This window comes from Hemicordylus capensis, chromosome 6, assembly GCF_027244095.1.
Source record: "Hemicordylus capensis ecotype Gifberg chromosome 6, rHemCap1.1.pri, whole genome shotgun sequence".
NCBI classification, from domain to species: Eukaryota; Metazoa; Chordata; class Lepidosauria; order Squamata; family Cordylidae; genus Hemicordylus; species Hemicordylus capensis.
Window position 1 is genome coordinate 58036546 of NC_069662.1, and position 24043 is coordinate 58060588.

At 45.6% G+C, this 24043-nt stretch overlaps 1 protein-coding gene across 2 annotated transcripts in view; it reads left to right on the plus strand.

Moving 5' to 3' along the window:
• Positions 1–24043, plus strand: part of LOC128330118 (uncharacterized) — a 46327-nt gene that overhangs the window by 21284 nt on the left and 1000 nt on the right. Inside the window, exons 8-10 of one of the 2 annotated variants that reach the window (XM_053262441.1) lie at positions 2854–3297; positions 4368–4409; positions 5056–5248. In XM_053262441.1, coding sequence (XP_053118416.1) covers positions 2854–3297; positions 4368–4409; positions 5056–5137 — 568 coding nt within the window. In that variant the 3' untranslated portion in view covers positions 5138–5248. Of the gene's footprint in view, positions 1–2853; positions 3298–4367; positions 4410–5055; positions 5249–20874; positions 20926–24043 lie in introns of those variants that run through there. The other variant, XM_053262442.1, reaches the window with a different exon arrangement.

Consider the following 24043-nt stretch of genomic DNA (forward strand, 5'->3'; position numbering starts at 1 on the left):
CCTAGTGTAGAATACTATGTGCATTAATGTCACTTGGAGGAGAGCTGGTCTTGCGGTAGCGAGCAGGGTCTGGCCTGGTTTGGATTTGGATGGGTGACTGCATGTGTGCGCTGCCTGGTATAGGGGAGGGGGCCATAGCTCAGTGATAGAGCATCTGCTTGCATGCAGAAGGTCCCAGGTTCCCTCCCTGGTATCTCCAGATAGGGTTGGGAGAGATTTCCAACCAGAAGCCTTAGAGAGCTGCTACCAGTCAGTGTAGAAAATACTGAACTAGATGGACCAATTGTCTGACTCAGTGGGAGGCAGCTTCCTATGTTCTTATGTAACTAAGTTTAGGCCTCTCTTTAAAAGGGAGGAGAGAGCGCAGTGGGAACGCACCACAGCCAATTGAATTGAAAACAGTGACTGACATCCAGAGCAGCAAGAGGTTGCTCCAGGGGCGTAGCTAGGGGATAGGGGTCCCGTGTTCATCCCTCTCTCTGGCGGCCCTCCAGATTGAGGGAGATAATGAAGAAAATAGGGAGGGATGGAGCTGGAGGGTTCTCAGGAGCTGGGGGCCCGTGCTCTTTGAACCCTTTCGCTCAATTATAGCTACGCCCCTGGGCTGCTCCTAACTCATCCAGACTCTTCCCAAGCAGCAGAGTGTGCATGCAGCAGGAGGGAGGAGCAATGTTCACTGTCTTCCCTGCCTCTGTTAGTATCCTTTGCCTTCCAAAACTATGTCCTTGAGGGATTTTTGGAAGGTAAAGAGCACTTATGGGGACAGGAAAGAGCAGCAAAAATTGGCAGCTATTCTGGTTGCTACTCTGGATATCAGCCAGTAATAAATTTAAGATGATGATGACGATAATGAACAACTTTGTTAGCTACCCCATAACAAATTGTTCTCTGGGTGGCCCACAACATGAAATTAAAACATGAAATTAAAACACATAACACATTAAATCCTAATGGACCAAAAAATAAGGGAGACCGCCTGTCCTCCTCCCACTGCCCGTCATCCTCTCGCTCTCCTGACATACGTTCCTTCCTCCCGCCCTTGCATGTGACACCCCCTCTGGGCCCGCCATTGGTCATGGCTGAAGCGGGGGCAGAGCTTGCCACATCCCCACGCATCCCCTCTACAGGAATTAATTATATAGATAACACATTAAATCATAACAGACCAAAAAGGGGGCTGGGGAGAGAAAATACAAAATACAATACAAAGCAAAATACAATACAAAGCAACTCTTTTAAAATCCGTTTAAAAAATCAAATTTGAAAATCATAATTTAAAAGGCTGGACTAAACAAAAAGGTCTTTACTTGGCATCTAAAAGAACAAAATGATGAAGCCAGGCGAAGCTCACTCGGGAGGCAATTCCATAAATGGGGTGTAACCACCAAGAAGGCCCTCTCCCTAGTAGCCACCCGCCTCACCTCGTTTGGCAGGAGCATTCAGAAGAGGGCCTTTGAAGAAGATCTTAAGCTCCTGGTTGGGACATAGGGAGCAAGGCACTCTCTCAGGTAACCCGACCCCAAGCCATTTAGAGCTTTAAAGGTTAAAACCAGCACTTTGAATTGGGCCTGGAAACGGACTGGGAGCCAGTGCAGCTGATGAAGCACTGGCGTAATGTGCTGAAAACGTCTAGTCGTAGTTAATAATCTTGCAGCCCTATTTTGTACCAGCTGTAGTTCCTGGACCATTTTAAAAAGCAACCCTACATACAATGCATTGTAATTATCTAAGCAAGAGGTTACCAGATACAGATAGAACATTAAAAAGTTCTACTGGAGCAGGTGAAAGATTCATCTAGTCTAGCATGCTGTACCCATGACTGGCTAGACCACAAACAGAGCATGAAACCAATAATGTTCACCCAGTGTTTGTCCCTAATATCAAGTATGCAGAGATATGCTGCCTCTGTATGTGGAAGTTCAATTGAGCTATCTTGATAGAGCTGTCAGTGGGCCTCTGCTCCATGAATCTGTATCCTCTCCTTTCAAACTCATCCAAGCCTGTGGCTATCGCCACATCTTGTGGCAATGAATTCCATGAGAATATGCATTGTATGATGAAGGATGTTTGTTGGTTTGTCCTGAAGCTGCTGTCAATATACTCCTGAATTGCCTCTGCTCAGTGGCGCGCTCTTACCCCTGAACTTTGGGGCCGAAGTCCAGGGCCTCCACCAGTGTTCTCTCTAACAGGGATTCCCAGATGTTGTTGACTACAGCTCCCAGAATCCCCAGCCAAAGGCCATTGCAGCCAAAGGCCATTGCTGGGTGTTGTAGTGAACAATATCTGGAAATCCCTGCTAGAGGCAACACTGGCCTCCACACCCCTTGGGGGCCCCCACATCCTTTTTAGTCTGTCCTGGGTGGTGTGGTCACCGCTGGCCCACACTGCACCAGGTGGTCAAGTTTAACTGTGACCTGTGCCAGGTGCTTTAGAGACAGAGGAGGGAGTGGGAAAAGAAATATGTGGGATGGGAATATGTTCACCTTGTGTGTTGAAATGTTTCTGCTAGTGCATATCTGCATAAATATATCTGTTTTATATTCTGACATTCCTGTAAGTTCAATTGCTGTTTGTGCCCTCAAGAATCCACGTATTAAAAATATTGTGTGTGTCACAGTGTGTGTATGTGTATGTGTGTGTGTAGGGGGATGATGCTTAACTTGTGGGGCAGGGGCTCCAGAAGCCTTTAGGTCCAGGCTCCAAAATTACCTAGGGGCACCGCTGCCTCTGATAAAGCACAGACTGTTTGGAGCAAAGGTGTATATGGTTGGTTTGTGTAGTGCTGTAAGCAAATGTGCTCAGGCTGGCCTAGATGCAGCAGATTCTCTATAATGTCTGCTTTCATTCTGTTAGGTCTGCACATCCGTCCCTCTTTGCACCTCAGTCCGCACCTCCATCTGTGCCTCCATCAATGCCCATGTATATGTCTCCGTATGTACCTCCATCCTTACCTCCATCCGTACCTCCATACATAACTCCGTACGGCCCTCCATCTGCAACTCCATCCGTACATCCATACGTACCCCCATCAGTATCTCCATCCATCCATCAGTCCGTACCTCCATCTGTACTTCAGTCTGTACCTCCATCCGAATATCAGTCCGTACCTCCGTCTGCACCTCACTCCGCACGTCCGTCTGTACATCAGTCCGCACCTCCGTCCGCACCTCCCTCTGCACCTCACTCCGCACCTCACTCCGCACGTCCGTCTATACCTGCACCTGTGGAAGGAGCTCCGCACACACCATCACCAAAATCATCATTGACAAAGCCCCCCAGTGAAGCTTCAAAACGAGGGTAAGTACATGTAGAGGAATCTGGGCCTGTTTCTTCCTCTCATTAATCTGGTCATCTTAGAGCTGGTCTTTAAGACAGCCTAGTACAAAGTAGGATTGTCAGATACATTTTTTTTAAAGGTAGCTAATTTGCACAACCTTTTACTTATGCCAGTTTGCTCTACCCTACATCCACTATCTACTCCACCTTTGAGCAGACTTAATATAGGATGCTCTGCATGCATTGCAATAGACTTAGGCATAAAACAAACTAATCAGTTCCCACTAAGACATAGTCAAAGAAGAAATGGAATCTCTGCTTGTTAAAGATTGGCCAGAGAAAGTTGTTTTGAGTACCTCACCCACTCCCAGTCTCTGTCCAGGCTGTAGGAAGGCTGGCAGCAACTCTGGACAGGCAGGTGCCTGCCCTTTTCCTGCCAATGCTGCCAGGCCTGTCCCCTCGCCACCCGACGATGTCTCCTCTGTCAGCACCGGGTCTCCCCCCACACATACTGCTACTGCCACTGCCTCCTCCTCTGATGCCAGGCTTGTCTCCGGCTGTGCCATCCCCTGCCGGCCATACCCCTTCCACCCTGTGTCAGTACACCAATGCAGGAGGCGTTTCTGGGGCTGAGCAAGATGTATGGTGCATCCAACTGGAGAACGCTTTCTGTGTTGACCCAGCTGGGGGCTTCTCTCTCTTGCTTGCCAAGGAGAGGAAGGAAGAACCCTACTGGGCCGGCACAGAAAGCACTCACTGATTGAATGGGCCATGTCACAATGGGAAAGAAGATAGATGCAGCACCAGGTAGCAGTAGGTGGGGATGATGCCCTGGGGCACCCTGGTGGGGCACACGGCCCAGGTACAGTCCCCGTCCCCCCCCCCCCCGCGCTACTCCATTATCCTTACTCACCTGGTCTCTGTGATGGAATTCTCAAACAAAATTTATGGGGTGGAATCCAGAGTTGCATTTCTAGCACCTGAACAGCCTTTGGTTTTTTCAGACCTGAGGACCAGATCCAAGAAGGGAAGAGAGCAAGCCTGATTGCCACAAATTGTTCTTAAGTTTTGCTTTTCACTCTTTTTAACAGATCGACGGCAGAAGGTGGCGCTAGCACAGAGTCAAAGAAAGCGTGAGTAACTGCAAAGTCCAAACCTTTGCTGTTTCTTCTTCCCTCTAGAGTTGATCTGCTGCAAGATTGTGATCTTAAGAAGACATCTGCTTTTGCAAAACATTTTTCTGACATGTGTGTAGTTATTAACGGAAATGGGAGCACACACAGCTCCCAAACCTGGGTAGGACACGTCTCCTGCTCTAATTAGAATTGTATAAACCAGCCCACTATGAGGAATTAAGGTTTTGCAACCATTTTAGTCTGTAGGAGACCAGGTTTAGTGTGGGAATGCTGCAAGACACCTTGTATGTGTACCTGCAATCCTGTAAAAGAAATGTAAGAGCCAGAATTGGGCTGTGCTGGCAAACCACAAAGCAAGGTTGGAAGGTTATGGAAAAGCAAGAAATACCAAAAGAGCCAGAAGCTCAAAGGACCTAGAATGGCTTGGTAGGCTAGGTAAGATCCACAGTCTCCCTGTTGAAAACAGGTATGTCTATATGGAAAGGTGCATCCTGATCCTATCCATCAGTTGTGAAAACCAGCCCACAGTTTCTAGTTTGCCATAGTAATGGCAACAAAGAAATGTTTCCCAGATTCACCGGGGGGAAATAAAATTTACTGAGTGCATTTTAATTTAATAATTTAATCTACTTTATATTTTCAGAAGTTCGGGTGCAGGAAGCCAAGCTGGAGGAAGCCAAGCTGGAGGAAGTGAAGGTAGAGGAAGCGCAACGGAAGAAGATTGACCTTTGTTCGCTTGTAAATAATGTTATATTATCTGTAGAGCTCTGTACAAAGTTCTGTCATTATTACTATTATAATACTATTATTATTATTAAATACATAACTCCAAAAGACACACCTCTTCTGCTTCTCCATGGTCTCTGCAGCAAGAGTTCTGCTTATATACAGAACAACATTTGGAAGTTTTGGAGGTTTTGTAGAGCATTCTAGTTCCTGTTCTGAAATGGGGAGACCTGTGCATGGTGCGTGCCGAAGAATACTCCTGTCCCTCCATTACTTTACAATCATAACTATAGCAGCAGCAGGGGCAGATCCGCCATTGAATACCTGTGTGCTCTGCACATGGGCTACCGGGGGACCCTCAGGATGGGTGCTGAGGGGAGAGGCCTTGCTCAACCACCATTTGCTGCCTTTTGAAGGTCCATTGTGGATACGCCCACCTAACTTTTGAAAGGCTTTGGTATATGGGCTTAAGGAGAGGAGGCTGCTTGCTGGCAGCAGTTTCTTATTTCCCAGCCCCCTTGCCAGTCTTGAAAGGTGGCCAAGGTAATGAGAAAAGACTACCAGCCAGGAAACAGTCTCCTCAACCTGTGCCCCTTTTAATGCTGTGGAGGGTGTGAGGCAGTCACAGCTTGCTTCAGGTGTGTCATTGGCATGCTGTCGGACTCTGAGGATGAGGAGGAGGCAGGCAGTGTGACAGTGGAGGAGGGAGTGCAGCTAGTACAACAGCTCCTGTGGAGGAGGCGCAGCCAATCTCAGCTGTAGAGAGGCATCTGTTGAAGAGACAGGATGAGATGAGATGCACGTGCAGAATGGCTCAACTAACAAGGAAAGCTGCTGACTCAGGGACCCATGATTGAGAGCACATGGCTTCAGCCTATTTAAGATGGCTTCGCCACAACCACATTGCTGGTACCAACGTTGTGCTTTGGTGAGCTACCCAGCTTTGTCCCTGCTTGTTTGACTGTGCTTTTGACTCCGGACTGTTTGGACTCTGTTTGTGGAATTCGACTTGGACATGGTTTGACTGACTGGATATTGTAACAACTCAGATTGGCTGTGGTTTGGACATTGCTTACTGTTTGACTCTGACAGGAAACAGTCTCCTCAACCTGTGCCCCATTAAATGCTGTGGAGAGTGCAAGGCAGTCACAGCTTGCCTCAGGTGAGCAAGAACCTGGGGATGTTCCTACTTGGCAGGGAGAAAGTCCAGGAGGAGTAAGCTGAGTATAGAACAGGGATGCTCAACTCTGGCCCTCCTGCAGATGTTGGCCTACAATTCCCATAATCCCTGTCTGTTGGCCACTATGTCTGGGGATTATGGGAGTTGTTGTCGAAAAACCTCTGGGGGGCCTAAGTTGAGCAGGCCTAGCTTAGAGGTATTAAGTGTTCACAACACCTCTGACCACTGGCAGAGTAATTTGTCCCTCAGAGTTATCCCATAGCGCCATGCCTTGACTTGCCCTGCTGCCACAGGATCAAAAGGAGAGCCTCGCTCACGCTAAACATGCAACATGCTTTCTCGTGCTACTTGTATAGGGCTTCATCATGCCAAGTCAGTAATAGACTGTCTGTTACCAGGACTTTGTTTCTTCACTGGCTAAGAAAACAACACCAGAGTGGTCTCTCATCCTCTATGACTAATTTGAGAGGCCTCCTTTTTTCTGAGCTAGACAAACTAGACTAGCCAGCTATTTGGTCAACACCCTCAGCGTTTATTGAGCGCTATGATTTGGGGAACAGGGTCAGATGCCCAATATGGCTTCTCTGTCTTACAAAATATATTCTCCTAACCTAATTAGTAACCTACCATCAGGTGCAGTAAGCTTGCTAGGCTCCTATATGCACAGAGACTGCACAGAGACTATGAAGAAAAACAGGTTGCTTTACGAGCTTCAAATGTCCATCTGTGTAGACACACAACTCATCTGTCTTCCCACTCTGCAGTGATAGGGAAACAGAGCCACGTTGCAGGGATACAGTACTTGCAAATCTACTAATGGAGCAACTAACAAACCTGGAGATACAGCAAAGCTAGATGATATACCTAGAACAAATGGTTTCTCTTAAACCACCTAGCTGCATATGGAAAAATATTTTTTTGAATATTTCTAGTTAGGGTTGCCAAATTTCTTTTTAGTAGGGCCGCTCTGAAGCCGCAGCAGAGAAACGCAGCAGAGAAATGACTTGCCTAGCGAGCAAGAGGTTGCTGTTTCGAATCCCTGCTGGTGTGTTTCCCACCTATATTGGGCAGCAGTCATATAGGAAGGTGTTGAAAGGCATCATCTCATACAGTGCGGGAGGAGGCAATGGTAAACCCCTCCTGTATTCTATCAAAGAAAACCACAGGGCTCTGTAGTCACCAGGAGTCGACACCGGCTCAACTGCACAACTTTACCCTTAGGGCTGTTTTGCTTTAGATATTTGCATGACAGCTACAAATCTGACAGGCACAGCTGCTCTTGTGGCCAGATTTCCATGCCACAACATTTGCATAATTTAGACTCCTGCCTATCCTACAAACTCTTCAAGACACAGGACCCTCAAGGTTGAGGGGAGAGAATGACAGACCCTAGTGCATAGTGAGTTTCACTCATTAATTTAAAAGTGCTTTGTCCTTTTTTGTTATTATTTATTGAAGAATTGTAGTAAACCAATCAAACAGCACAACACAAGTTATGCATATTATAGTCACTAGTCTCAAAAAGGAAAAAAAGGAGCTAAACATAAATAAATACTTTAACAATAAGAAGAAAAACAGCTCTCCCATGAACCAAACATTGATTGTGTGAGTATGTACTCTTAGAACCCAAATAAGTCCATAGTTCTGGAAATTTGAAGGATTTGTCCATCTTCCTGAAGGTGACTTCCTTCATAGCTGCAAGCTCCACCATATCTGTCAACTAGCCATCCAGATGTGGTCCAAGGTTGCAGAATTAGTCCCTTTGGGCTACTGATAAATCTGTAATCTGAGAGATTAAACCTAGAACAATTGCAATTTTTGAAGATTTAAAGGGAACAGTTGAAGCTAAGTCCATTCACTCAACTATCTCATTCAAATATAGGTGTATAGTGATATATTCCCCCAAAAGGTGAAGTCAATGTGTCCTGGAACACTGCATACTCCAAAAGGTAAAGTGGTGCTGCCTAGACAGTGTTGACTCGCCTTTGCACACATGGCTTTTGGTTCGAATCTCCTTCGGGATGAAGAGTGTGAGTTCACATATCAGCTGCCATTACTTCGAAGTCCCTTTGGGCTATCAGGGACCTTTACCAACAGAACTCTGTTTTTCCCCAAATTGAGGCTGCACATTTTGGCTTAGCCCAATTTATGTCTGACTTAAAATAGTCCTCTATTTTCAGTGGCTTTTGAAAAAAGCCTGTTATGCCCCACCACTTCCCTTTGATGTGTGGAGTGGCATTTCCCAAAACTTGGCATTTTTCAAAACTCAGTGAAGCGGAGTTTGACAGCTGTTGAGTATGGCCTGCTCTGAGTATTTGCAATTGCAAGCACTTGGGGGGTGGTTTTTTTTAGCAGATTGGTTAAATTTTGTGGAGGGAGTCCAGGAGATGGGGAGGGAGAAATTCTTGTAGAAAAATCCAGAACCAGCTGGTGGGAACACACAGGAAAAAGATTTCTTTGGACCACAGAGCCATGTGGTTTTCTTTGGTAAAATACAGGAGTGGTTTACCATTGCCATCTCTCCTGCAGTATGAGATTATGCATTTTCCTATATCTCTGCTGCCTGATATTGGTGTTTCCCATACTCTGGGAAACATATCAGCGGGGATTCAAACCAGCAACCTCTTGCTCCCTTGGCAATGTACTTCCCTGCTGTGCCATCATCATCATCATCATTATCATCATCATCATCATTTTTATTATTATTATTATTATTAACATTTTATATCCCGCTCTTCCTTCAAGGAGCCCAGAGCGGTGTACTACATACTTAAGTTTCTCCTCACAACAACCCTGTGAAGTAGGTTAGGCTGAGAGAGAAGTGACTGGCCCAGAGTCACCCAGCTAGTATCATGGCTGAATGGGGATTTGAATTTGGGTCTCCCCAGTCCTAGTCCAGCACTCTAACCATTACACCACTCTGGCTCTCCAAAAGGTTGTGATCCCCAATCTAAAAAATCTGTCCAGGGTCCGATAAGAATGTAATGCTAGTTGTTTCTTCTTCTTCTTCTTCTTCTTCTTCTTCTTCTTCTTCTTCTTCTTCTTCTTCTTCTTCTTCTTCTCCTTCTTCTTCTCCTTCTTCTTCTTCTTCTTCTTCTTCTTCTTCTTCTCCTCCTCCTCCTCCTCCTCCTCCTCCTCCTCCTCCTCCTCCTCAACTGGAGTTGAATTATCAAGAGAGGACTTCAGGATATTCGCTACAACCGCTTTCCAATGGACCTGTAAGATTTCCTGGACTGAATTCCTATTCCAATCATTCTTTCTTCAAAACATCAAGATTGGTTGCTCTTAGAACACTGCATCAAAATTTGTGAGCCATTGCCAACTTAGAGACTGATTTCCGAAAAGCTAGAATTTCAGGATGCTCTGAGGCTCCAAGGGCATCAGGGCTGAGCCAAACTGCTATACTGTGATACAACTGTAGGTATTGCCAGGGTGCTTGTTGTTTTAAACCACATTCTTCTTTTAACTGCAAATGATTTAAATTCCAGTAAAGGGACATCTTAGTTGAGGTAAGATAAATAGCCCCTTCTCAGTCCATTATTTCCATAAGAATTATTGTTTGGCTATCTTTATTTGGGGATCACTGCACAATGTTAGTGAGTCATGTGAGTAAAGATTCAGAGGTGCATTAAAAGGAGATTCCCATGCACTGCATGTTGCCACAGTTGTAAGGGGGAAATCTCTTGGGATATTTCAAAAACTTAGAATTTAGGGCCAGATCTTTTCTAAGAGGAGCATGCTATTGCTTCTCAATGTATGCCTAGACAGGCATCTATATATTTATTTTTCCTAGGCGTACCCTGTGCTAATCCCATGTGTGGCAGCTCTCGCAAGAGTTTGCAAGCAGCTGCCGGACTAGCGATGGGGACGGGAGAAAACGGCTGCCGGGATGAGGAGGCGGCAGGCAGGAGGAGGGGATGGGCTGGCTTGAAAGCCAGAGAGAAACCATGGCTGGGTGGGAGGGAGAAGCGGGCCGGCAGAGGCGCAGATGCTCTGTGCCCAGCCCAGCTAATAGCGTTTATAGTTTTATCCAACATCCAATTATTTCAGTCCAAAAAGGCATTATGTTAATACCTGCACTGTGGTAGGTTAACGCCTCCCTTTTTGAGGGGAAGGTGGAGCTTTTGCAGTGTGAAGGCAAGCATATGAAGGTAAGAAACATCTTCTCAATTTTCATAAAATAAGTTTGTGGTCCCTTCAGCGGTAAGCCAAGCAAAACACAAATCATTCTAGATATTCCATTAGATTTGAGTGCATTAATTTTGCCCTGTAAAGTGTAATTTGCCCTGGTGTTATACATTGATCTCAATTTTATTAAGAAGGGGGTCTAAATTTAATGAGATCGCTTGACATTTTACTTATTTATTTACATCTATGTAAACCACTTTGGAAACTTCTGTTGAAAAGCAGTATATAAATAGTAATGCTCATTCATTCATTCATTCACTCACTCACTCATTCAGTCTTTGGAATTAGTAACACTCAAGTATGTGAACTGATATTTCTGTCAATGGACACCCAACATAATTAAAGAAATATCTTTTGGCAAGGACCCAAATTGTTGGAAGTGAAGGACTCTGTGTTACCTAATGCCTCAATGACACGACAGACTAGTGAGTCAGAGGGCTACAGGGATCAAAACATTGGTCATTCCTCCTCTCTACTGCTCTGACACTATCCCTTTAATTTGCTACTCTCAGGGACTTCCTGCCTCCCCTCCTTCCTACCTTCCTTTCTTCCCTCTATCACCCACAGGCTTGCCTCTCTCTCTGCACCATGTGTGCAGAGATGCAGACAGCATCTCTCTGCATCCAGCTAGCTAGCTAGATTAGAGATACTATCTCTCCACTTTCCTATCTAGAATGGAGTTCTCCAATAAAGACTCATTGATTTGAAACTATGAACTAGCTCCAAATAATTTCTTTTGCTCTCAGCATACACGCATGCCTAGGCAGACTCTGCTGTGTTTTGCCTCTGTGCACGCTGCTGTAATAGAAGGGTGTCTCTTACCAGAAAGACATTCCCTACACAAATATAGTGCATCAGATTTTGACCAATTAATTTTTCATCCTGAAAGAGAAGCATATTTAGCAATCAGTTTCATCAAGGGAAGGGCAGAGTTAGCTAGGTCCGAAAGTGATATTCATTCATTCATTCATTCATTCATTTGATGAATGAATATCATCTGTATATAAAACCACTTTAAGCTCATCCTACAGCTTTGACCTTCTTTAGTGGAAGCAGAATCTTTTCTACTATGATTTCTGCAGCACTTAGATTTTAGAGTACCCCATGTGCTAGATTGTTTCATTTGTGCTCCCATTGCCTTATGACAAATGTTTCTCAATTCAAGACTTGAGGAAAGGCTGACTAACTGGGATGTCCAACTTGGAAGGGGGAAAAGTAGCAGTGAGCACAAGATACAAGCTCAACTATATAGGGCCGGACTGGGGGCACTGAGAGGGCAGTGGGAAGTATGTGGGGAGAGTGCCAGGTTTTGAGCAGAATGGGTAGGTTTCACCATACCTTTTGGGTTTCATTTAATAATTATTTTTTTCTGTTAACTTTTGATATCTGACCTCTGTTTTCTGTTACTTATAGGTTACTATAAATACTTCAAATGAAATATCACTTGTAACTATTAAGAAAGCACAATTCTATACTAATAAATTAGTTTGGATATATGTGTTCCTATGTAGCCCAGTTTCTGCAGGATAGTTAGAAACGGAAGCAGATGGCATCTTAATTCACTCTATGAGTCACTCCACAATCTCCCCTTCAGTCCTACAATAGCACTGTTTTAAGTTCTCTCTCCCCACCAGTTTCCACGAGCTGCCTGCCCTCCCACCAGTGTTCCTTCTAGTTCTTACCATCAGTGAGTGGGAAGAGTTTTGTTCTGGGCAGCACTATCAAGGCAGTGTGTGCACATCACTCTCTCTCACACACCTAAATAATGCACCATGCGCCGTGTGGCACACAAAAAAACATTTTCTCTCACCTCCAGCTCCCTACCTTTGGCTCTGACTTTATAAGAAGTAAGGTCTCCAGGATAGCTGAGGAGATAAGTATCAGCCTCTCAAGCTGTGTTATTTTAAGGCATATAGAAGAACAGGCTCATTTCACATGGGGTTATGAAATCTCATGGCTCCTCTCTGTCCCTTACAGATACATTTATACACATGCTACATGGAAGATGCTGAAAGGCATCATCTCATACTGTGAGGGAGATGGCAATGGTAAACCCCTCCTGTATTCTACCTAAGACAACCACAGGGGTCTGTGGTTGCCAGGAGTTGAAATCGACTTGACGGCACACTTTACCTTTACAAGTCCAGAACTGAGTGAGTGTCTGTGTGTGTGTGGTGGTGGGGGCGGGATTCTTATGTATATTTTAACATATAAGTAAGGTTTGCATTTCACAGCAATTCACTGGCCAGCATGAACAACCACCTTCACAAAATTCTTCTTACTCCCCTCCATCTCATTATTGAAACTTACACAATATCTTTGTGCCAATTAGTCTCGAATAACTACCATCGAGGATCTGTCTTCGCAATTGCTAATGCAAATTATATTTCCCACTTCACTCTAAGCATGCATTTAAAAAGTGAGGCAGGGACACACACACTTCTCTCATTCCTCAGCCACCATGACTGCAAGTACAAGGTAGTGGGCTTGGGGTGAGGAGGAGGAGGTAAAAAGTATGCATTAAGTCATCTTGAATATGTGATCCAAGCTGAAATTTGGATCCAGGAGAGAGAGCATGTGCCAGATTTCTAAAAAGGCTGTCCTTTATTTTTGGGACGACATAGATCTGTAGAATACCGGGGTGGGGGTGGGGAGCTCAAATAGAGTGATGGTGACTAGCGACCAGCTCATTGACAGCCTCTTTAATGGAAAGGCATTTCAAAAGTAATCTCTTGGCTACAACATGCTTTTTCTCTCTCCCTTAGGTGGCTGGGAAGAGCAGGCTTCATTTAAGATGAGTTTCCCCAGTGGAGGTGCCATAGAATTTGGGCAATGTATGTTCAAACTATTTGGGGGAGAAAGAAGATGGAGAAACCCTACAAACCATTAAAGCCACCCAGAAGAGCCTACATGCCCCAAGGCAGGGGAAGTGGTATGTGTGTGGTGGGGGTGGGGGTGGATGAGACAATTAGCTACTGACCCCCCCTCCCCTTATCTGGCACATACAGGAAAGGCAACCAGGATAGGTGAGATGTCCCCCCCCCCGCCCCTGATCCTTCTCTGTCGTTCTCCCAGCGCAAAGAGATTTTGCTTCGCGGGGAGGGGTCTGTGCATGAAAAATGGGAAAGAGAAACATAAAGGGTGGGGCAGTGCAGTGAATGTGGGGCCACAGGATACTCACCCTCTCACTCTCTTTTAGTTGGAAATATGTATCCAGCACATACACCCATTGGTGCTCAATCCCTCCTCCTCCACCTCGTCTGGTGTTTGGACTTGGGAGTTAAAAAGCTTCCATTCCAGAGGCGTATCTAGGGAAAATAGCGACTAGGGCAAGCACTGGAATTCCGCCCCCTGTCCAAGCATCTGAAAACCATCTTTCAGATAACTTTACCATAATATCAGCTGAAAAATACAAGTCAAGCTCATTAATCTTTTAATATTTTAAAAAAATATTTAGCAGTGGACATAGCCAGACCAAAAAATGCTGGAAAACTACAAATTTCAGTATGCTGGGGCTCATGAAATACCCAAATACTATGTGGAGGTGTACTTGGAAAACTAAACAGAAGTGCCTGTCTAATTCTCTACTATGCATTGTAGCATCATTATTACATAAGTTTTAAAAATAAATGGAGAATTTGAATTTGGGAGAATTTCCCAAATACTCTGAAAATAATTAAAGGATATGCAGAGTAAACTGTGTCACTGCTTGGAATATATTCTAGTATTTTAGAAAGACAGTTAAAATGAGAGAAAGAGAGCAAGAAACTCCCAGTGGCCTTAATAATAAGGATTTCACACTGATTCAAAGACAAACTCACCATTAATAGCCATATTATTAGGACTCATTTAACTCACTTATCACAAGAAGCAAAGTAAGAGCAAATAAATACAATCCTAGCTCATAAGCTTCAGCTCAGTATTCACAAACCCTGATTCTCTGTACAGAGTGCCAAACTAAATATGTGTACAGTGGCATATATATTATTTAAAAAAAAAAAAAACCTGTAGCCCCTTCAGGGGGCTTCCTAAAGGCTGTGGCGGGGATCTGCAAAAGTTCCCCCTCCCCCTGCTGGCCTCTAGAGCCTTGCAGGGACCATTTGAGCATGTGCAATGGCCGTTTTTTAAAATATATTTTTTAAAATAGTCGCTGAAAACAAAATGGCCACCGTGCATACTCAAATGGCCTCTGTGAGACCTGACATAGCCTAGGGCCTCACAGAGGCCATTTGAGCATGTGTGCTGGCCATTTTGTTTTTGGTGGGCATTTATTATTTTTTTTTTAATTTTTAAAAATGGCGCCCCCCTTCAAGTGGTTTCTGGGGCACGTGCCCTGCCTGCCCTACCCTAGATACACCCCTGCTTGCCCCTCTTTCTTTGCAGTTTGCACGCCGGGTTGGCTTTACTGCCTTGCACCATCTCGTTAGGGCTTGTTGGTTTGTGGCTGTTGTTGTGTAGTCTGTGCTGTTGTTTGGTGTGGTCCCCCTTGGCTTTGAAGTTGTGTTGGCACAGCAGCAGGTCTGTTTCTGTGGTGGCTTTTTGGTTTCTTCTTAGTTGTCTCACTGTGTGTTGGTATGGTGGCCTGCTAGCGTCACAAAACTGGGGTGGGTGGTGGGCACCCAGAGGTGCCAAGCATTCACAGAACCCCAAATCAATCGGACATTTCTGTGATTTTAGATTTTTCAATTTTTTGCATTCCTCCCATAAAGTATAATGGGTATTTGAGGCAGCCCACCCGGCCCATTCTCCCCCTTGGGGGGTGCCAGGGCACCTCAAAGTGGGTCTGGGGGCATGACAGGTCTGGCCTCAACTCTCCCCAGGCAGACCCAAGTTTGTAGGATTTATTGCTTTTAAAAAATATTTTTTTAAAGAATGTTTTCCTTTCATTGCAATGCATAGGAGTATCTCCCCATTCATAAATAGAACTGTGTGTGACTTTAATTGCTGTGAACTTTGAGTTCAGAGTTCACAACAATTAGGGACACTCTCACTGTTCTACTTATATGAATGGGGAGAAACTACACATGGGTTTCTGCACAACACCTGCACAGAAGAAACTTCCATGTAGAAAATGTGTCTCTTGTAAATGGACCCTGAATTTTCCATCCATGACTGGGGTTATGGATGGAAGTTAGAGTCAATAATCAAAGAACAGCACACTGCTTGTGACAGGAAGGGGCAAATTACAATGATTTCTTAGTCTGGCAGGGGCTGGTTTTGGCCTTGGCAGAACTTGGCTGTCTGCTCCTGTTGCAAATGCCTCTGTCTAGTGTGGCAAACTAATGTATCCTCCTCCCTCTTGGTGTCAAAGTAAGCACTGGTGTGGTGAATGCACATATACCCCATCATGAGCCAACAGTCATCGTAAGACAAAGGGAGGAATCATTCACTGGTTTATAGACAGACAGACAGACAAACAGACAGACACACACACACACACCAGCACCTTCTTCTTCCCCTATTTTGCTAGTGGCTATTTGGGCAGGTGATCCTCCAGGACAAAGTCATGTTTTTTTAAAAGAATGAGATGAGACAGAGAAAATGACACTTGGAATCCTCGCATAACTCCTGACTGTTGTTCTAAGTCTTTTACAGAGATGGCTCATGTTTTCAGGTTTTGATCAACAACCATGTCTAGATGGTACAGTGTTCCTTTTAACAAGGATTTCCAGATATTGTTGACTACAAGTCCCATCATTCCTGTTTGGACAGGGGCGCAATTTCAGTGCTTGCCCTAGGTGCTATTTTTCCTAGTTACGCCTCTGAACGTTTCAGTTTGTTCCATTCTCTCCCTCCTCCATCTTCCCTGCTGTCTTGGCAAAGAGGCCCCTTTTAACATGATGGTTCTCTTTATTTAGCAGGAGAAGAGTAACTGGCCCTATCCACCCCCAGCACAGTACCTCCAGTGACTGTTGCTGGTGTCTGTCTTATGTTTCTTTTAGAGGGTGAGCCCTTTGGGGACAGGGATCAATCTTATTTGTCTGTTATATCTCTGTGTAAACTGCCCTCAGCCATTTTTGTAAGGGCGGTATAGAAATTGAATAAATAAATTAAATTAAATTAAATAATAAGCATTCCAAGGCAAATGATCAGGCCTGGGTGTTAATTTCTTCTGTTTATTCTCCTTCAAAGGACCTTTCTGGGCAGAAAGAAGAAAGGTGCAAAATGGGTAAGGGGATAGCTTATGTTCTCCAGTCATCAACAGAGATATGAATTTTCTGGAAGGAATTTATATGAAAAAGTTTCCCATGCAAATTTCCCCTCATTTGCTTAAAATTTGTGTGTGTGTGTGGGGGGGTTTCTCTCTCTCTCTCTCTCTCTCTCAAAAAAAAAAAAAAACTGTAGAAAATTTCCCGATGCCCTAAATAGATTGAGATCTAATTTTGCAAGTCATTTGATCTGATTTTGCAAGTTATTGATATAAAAAACCAACAACTCTACACCATGTTAACTTCCCTTCACTGTACCTAATGGTGGGCATTACTATCATATATCTAGGATGTTTTTTAGACGGCAGTAAAAGATGCTATATAGAGAACTTGCAAATAAATACAAGCGGAGAGTTTACATAGAATGCAGAGCCTTCCCAAGATTGCTGCTGGTTTTTCTCCTGGGATCTGATGGGGAGGTCACATGGGAAGAAGGCCCTTGGTGCAATTTTTGCTGCACCACCCCATTGGCCACTCCTTGCTTTTTGTGATTAGCTCACATTCACCAGAAAATAAATTTGAAAATAGGGGTGGGTTAGTAATGAGAAGCAAGAGGTGGCCAGCAGGGGGCGCATTGAAAATTGCACCAGAAGCCTTCTTCCCATGTGACCTCCCCATCAGATCCCAGAAGAAAAAAGCAACAATCTGCAGGAGGCTCTGGATTCTCTGTAAACTCTCAGCTTGTATTTATTTGCAAGTTCTCTATATAGCATCTTTTAGACATGCATAGGAATGGGCCGTGCTTAATATCCACTTTCATAGCCTGGGCGCTTTCAGAATATATGCTACAAAAGTGTCATTACTATCCACTAAGTGTGCTTCCGTACTGCCTGTGTTTTGGCATTGCAGTCCCTGCACTGTCAGCAAGGTGCTGCTCACATTTCTGATGTCCAGGGGCGTACCGCTAATATGGCAAAGGGAAACGAATGCCTCCTGGCCCACAGAGTCTGAGTGGCCCCCCAAGGCCAGTCCTTGCCCTCTCAATTCTGCCATGCAACAGAACTGTCTGTCTCTCTTCAAAGGGGAAAAGGGAAGAGTGGTTTTTTTTGGGGGGGGGGCGTGTAGAATGGAGCACCCTAGTTTAGATTGGGTCTGTCTGGTGTGTTTCCTTTTTTGTGCCAGTGTCTGCCCTCTGTGCTTGCAGAACTCATGAACTCTGCAAATGTCCTGGAAAAGCAAAATCAGCAGGAACACGAGGGAAGCTGGGGGGGGGGATGCCTTCCTACCACCTACCTGCCTCTGTCCCTGTTGCTGCCGGCAGCAAAGGGCCAACATTTGGGCTAATGATGTTACCTCTTGGCACATGTCATTGGCCTGTGATGTCATTTGCCCATGCCAGCTTTTTGCTGCTGATGGTGACAGGGGGAGAGAAAGAGAGAGAGGCAAGAGAGCGAGCGAGAGGCAGGTAGTGCATGGCTCCCCAAAACCTGGTCTCACTGAGTGATGGGTTTTTGCTGCACACAGTGGCCCCGTGGTAGATCTGCCCCAGCCCCCAACTCAGTGGCTCATGGAAAACACCACATGGGGTGGGCTCCTGTGAGGGCAGGTGGCTATTATGCTTCCACATTCTAAAAGTAAGCCTTTGCAGACCTAGGAAGAAAGTGTGCCTCTCATTTTCTATCAGGGGGGAAAGCATGCCTCCACTACTAGACGTTTGGGGGACATCAATCATGCCTTCATGCCTTCATTCATGCCTTCCTTCCATTCATCCTTTGGTTTTACCGATAACACAAACAGCCCTGGACAATAGAGAAATAGGTACACACAGCATAATGCAAAGAATCAAAAACTAAAAATGTGAGTTCCGTTCCAGAACGGGTTCCTCAGTTATTTTTTAACTCGTCCATTCAGGAACTAACTGTAAATACTGAGCACCAAGCTACACATGACATTAAACCTGGCATTAGTAGACAGCCTTAACCTGGAAGGCGCTTTCCAGATTAGACCCTGCAACAAGGTCAGGACGTATCTCTGAAGTGTGCTTCCACACTTCCTGTGCTGTGACACCGCAGTCCCTACGCTGACAGCACGGTGCCGTTCATATGTCGGATGCCTCGCTTTGAATGTAATCACTGTGATTTAGTACTATGATGTTGTATATCCGGCGTAAAGAAGTTGCTGTTTTGAGGGCTTGTTAGTCACCTGAAGTGGCTCAGCGGGGAAATGCTTGACTAACAAGCAGAAGGTTGCTGGTTCGAATCCCCGCAGGTACTATATTGGGCAGCAGCAATATAGGAAGATGCTGAAAGGACGTCATCTCTTTTTTTCCCCCCTAAATCAATTTTTATTGATTTTAACAATAGTATTATTATCATTCATAACAAACAGAATAAACGAAACTGGACTTCCCGCACACCTCTCTTCGTGAAACATCAGCTATAAAATTTACCCTTGCTATATTAATAATTCAAAACATAAATTTAGACCCTTACAAACACAGTTAATCTACCCAACCTGCATTTTTTCAAAAAGTTCCAAAACCTGCTGTAAGATCCATAGTAGGAAAATATTTTTTTTTAGATACAACAACAATGGTTTCCAATCTTCTTTAAAACATTCTAAGTTTTGGTTTCTTATCAGTGTTGTAAGTTTTGCCATCTCCGCATATTCCAAAATTTTTATCAGCCAATCTTCTTTTGAAGGCAATTCATTACTCTTCCATTTCTGTGCATATATTATTCTGGCCGCCGTGGAAGCATACATGAAGAATGTTAAGTTATTTGTAGAGATTACTCCTTGTGTTATTCCCAGCAGGAAGGATTCTGGCTTCTTAGGAAATGTCATTTTAAATATTTTCTTTAACTCATTATATATCATATCCCAATAGGCCTTGGCCTTCCCACAGGTTCACCACATATGAAAAAAAGTGCCTTCAGAGTGTCCACACTTCCAACATTTGTTTGAAACATTTTTGTACATTAATGCCAATTTTTTTGGTGTCAAGTACCATCTATACATCATTTTATAATAGTTTTCTTTTATAGTATAACATGCAGTGAATTTTAAATCATTTTTCCATAACTTTTCCCAGGCTGCCATTTCTATATTATGCCCAAATCTTGAGCCCACTTTATCATAGTCGTTTTAACCACTTCCTCTCTTGTCTCCTCCAGAAGCAACAGTTTATACATTTTAGTTAAAAGGGTCTGCTTCCAGGTTGCACCTGTCTTCTAACCATGGATCTCATGTCACGTGCAGTTTGGCCATCATTTGGTCACCAGGGCGCTTTCCAGATTGTGAGCCTTACACCGCAAAAAGCGGTGTAAACTGCAACGTTTTGTGGCCCCAAATTCAAACCACATTAGGGAGCCGTTATAAGGGGGCAAGCCTCCTACAACGGGCAGATACAGCTCTCTGTGTCTGTGTGTGTGTGTGTGTGTGTGTGTGTGTGTGTGTGTGTGTGTGTGCGCAATGCAGATGCAACATTATAGAGCTGTGACACAGCAATTAAATCAAAAAGGCAGTGTCGGATATATGAAAGGCATCTTCCTTACAACACAGGGGCTGTGATGTCAAAACACAGGCAGTACAGAAGCGCACTTAAGGGACCCATTGTGACACTGTGATAGCATGCAATCTGGAAAGCGCCCTGTCCACACACTTTGAATCAGTTATACATTTTCAAGCATAATGACAGCAAACTCTTTTGCTTGCAGAATAACAGTATTGCTTGAGTGACCTGCCCTTCACCGGCCAGATGTCACTTCCCCTGCCTGCCACTCCTGGCTCCCTGCCACCCTCCCTTCCTGTCTCCATGACCTTCTTCGCTCTTCCCCATTGGGGATGGGATTTTAAACTGCAGGTTCAGCAGTGAGGAGGGTGAAAAGGGAGCTGGTTCCTCCCACACAGCTGATCTGCAGTTCAAAATCCATCCGCATGGCAGTGACGAGGAATGGGTGCATGAAAGAGGCAGCTCTGGCCTTGTCCCCTGATGCTGCTGCCAGTGTCAAGGGTGTGGCCAGCAGCGCATGGACCTCACCTCGGGCAGCATCAGCACTGGAGCTGACACTGTATATCTAGCGCTACAGCTGAGTGACTGTGAAAAAGCTGCTGTCTTTGAGAAGTAATTGCAATGTGGTGACCAAATGACTAGGGAGGAGAAGAATGCAGCCTCGAACCCCATTCATTTCTCTGACTTCTGCTTCTCTTGCTTTGACAGGTCACAAATGACTGCACCGTCCCCTGCTAGAAAGCCCAGTTCCAAGACACTGTGAGTAATTGCAGAGTTCCTTATTATAGGCTGTTACTTCTTCCCTTTCAACTAGTCATTTGGGACTACTCAGTGTAGTGACCTACACTTATTGGCAGATCCATCGACAGGACATTTAGCTGGCTCAAAATATGTATTATATTATACAAAGTATGTAAAGCGTTGCTCCCAAGCTAAAATTTGATGCTCCCGATCTAAAAACCTAGTGTAGAATACTATGTGCATTAATGTCACTTGGAGGAGAGCTGGTCTTGCGGTAGCGAGCACGGTCTGGCCTGGTTTGGATTTGGATGGGTGACTACATGTGTGCGCTGCCTGGTATAGGGGAGGGGGCCATAGCTCAGTGATAGAGCATCTGCTTGCATGCAGAAGGTCCCAGGTTCCCTCCCTGGCATCTCCAGGTAGGGCTGGGAGAGATTCCGACCAGAAACCTGCAAGTTGCTGCCAGTCAGTTTAGAAAATACTGAACTAGATGGACCAATGGTCTGACTCAGTGGGAGGCAGCTTCCTATGTTGCTATGTAACTATGTTTAGGCCTCTCTTTAAGTGGGAGGAGAGGGCGCAGTGGGAAGGCACCGCAGCCCAATTGAACTGAAAACAGTGACTGACATCCAGAGCAGCAAGAGCAGGGGCGGAGCCACAATTGGGCCAACGGGTTCAAAGACCCGGGGCCACTGACCAATCAGGGGCTGTGAGAGCGGCCCCGACATGCCCCCCACATCTGATGTCAGATGCGGGGGTGGTAGTATAGCTCCCGAGTGGGGGCCGCGTGGCCCCTTCGGGAGCGAAACTAAGGTTGGTGCTGCATTTGCAAAGGCAGAGAATAGTCGCTCCTGGCTGCGAAGGCAGTGCCTGCCTTACTAGCTCCTGAAGGGGCTGCGCGGCCGCTGCGAAGGCAGCGCCAGCCATAGTTTAACTGCCAAAGGGGCCGCGCGGCCCCTTCGGCAGTTAAACTTCAACTCCCGAATGGAGCCTCAAGGAGCCAGACCACGCCCCCCGCGTCTGGCGTCAGATGTGGGGGCGTGACTATCCCCTGCATCTGACATCAGATGTGGGGGCGGGGCTATCGGGGCACCCGCCACAGCCGCACATGGGCCGCTGGCGGGCTGGCCACGCCCCTGAACAAGAGGCTGCTCCTAATTCATCCAGAATCTTCCCAAGCAGCAGAGTGTGCATGCAGCAGGAGGGAGGAGCCATGTTCACTGTTCTCCCTGCCTCTGTTAGTATACTTTGCCTTCCAAAAATATGTCCCTGAGGGATTTTTGGAAGGTAAAAAGAGCACTTATGGAGAAAGGAAAGAGCAACAAAAATTGCTCCCCTCCCCTCTGCTCTGGAACAATCTGGCAGAGTTAGGAGCAGCTTCTCTGGTTGCTGCTCTGGATATCAGCCAGTAATAAATTTAAGGTGGTGGTGGTGGTGGTGATGATGATGATGAAGAACCACTTTGTTAACTACCCCATAACAAATTGTTCTCTGGGCAGCTCACAACATGAAATTAAAACATGAAATTAAAACACATAACTTGTGGGGCGGGTGTGTGTGCTTCAGAAACCTTTAGGTCCAGGTTCCAAAATTACCTAGGTGCACCTCTGCTTCTGATAGAGGACAGACTGTTTGGAGCAAAGGTGTATATGGTTGGTTTGTGTAGTGCTGTAAGCAAATGTGTGGTGTAAGCCAGTGTGGTGTAAGCCAGTGTGGTGTAGTGGTTAGAGTGCTGGAGTAGGACCGGGAAGACCCGAGTTCAAATCCCCATTCAGCCATGAAACTAGCTGGGTGACTCTGGGCCAGTCAGTTCTCCCTCAGCCTAACCTACATCACAGAGCGGTTGTGAAAGAGAAACTCAAGTATGTAGTACACCGCTCTGGGCTCCTTGGAGGAAGAGCAGGATATAAATGTAATAATAATAATAATAATAATAATAATAATAATTATTATTATTATTATAAGCCCAGAGGCAGCAAATTTTCTTTAATGCCTGTTTCCATTCTGACAGGTCTGCACCTCCACCCCTGTTTGCACCTCAGTTCACACCTCTGTCTGTACCTCCATCCATGCCTATGTACATAACTCTGCATATACCTCCCCTGTATCTCTATCTCTCTCCATCCACACCTCCATATGTACATCAATCGGCATTTCGTCCCTATGTTCCTCAGTCATTTCAACCTCCGTCTGCACCTCCGTCTGTACATGGGATAAGTAAATGTAGAGTAATCTGGGCCTGCTTCTTCCTTTCATTAACCTGGTCATTTTAAAGCTGACCTGTAAGACAATGTAGTACAAAGTAGGATTGTCAGATACATTTTTTTAAAGGTAGCTAATTTGCACAACCTTTTACTTATGCCAGTTTGCTCTACCCTACATCCACTATCTACTCCACCTTTGAGCAGACTTAATATAGGATGCTCTGCATGCATTGCAATAGACTTAGGCATAAAACAAACTAATCAGTTCCCACTAAGACATAGTCAAAGAAGAAATGGAATCTCTGCTTGTTAAAGATGGGCCAGAGAAAGTTGTTTTGAGTACCTCACCCACTCCCAGTCTCTGTCCAGGCTGTAGGAAGGCTGGCAGCAACCCTGGACAGGCATGTGCCTGCCCTTTTCCTGCCTATGCTGCCAGGCCTGTCCCCTCGCCACCCGATGATGTCTCCTTTGCCAGCACCGGGTCTCCCCCCACACATACTGCTACTGCCACTGCCCCTTCCTCTGATGCCAGGCTTGTCTCCGGCTGTGCCATCCCCTGCCGGCCATACCCCTTCCACCCTGTGTCAGTACACCAATGCAGGAGGCATTTCTGGGGCTGAACAGGATGTGTGGCGCATGGAGAGCACTTTCTGTGTTGGCCCAGCTGGGGGCTTCTCTCCCTTGCTTGCCAGGGAGAGGAAAGAACAACACTACTGGACCGGCGCAGAAAGCACTCACCGACTGAATGGGCCATGTCACAACCGGGAAGGAGACAGGTGCAGCAGCAGCTAGCAGTTGGTGGGGAGGGTTCCCTATGGGGAGGGGCACCCTGGTGGGGCCCACGGCCTAGGGGCAGTCCCCCCTACTCCATTTTCCCCCTATGCACCTGGTCTCTGTGATGAGATTCTCAAACAAAATTTGTGGGGTCGAAT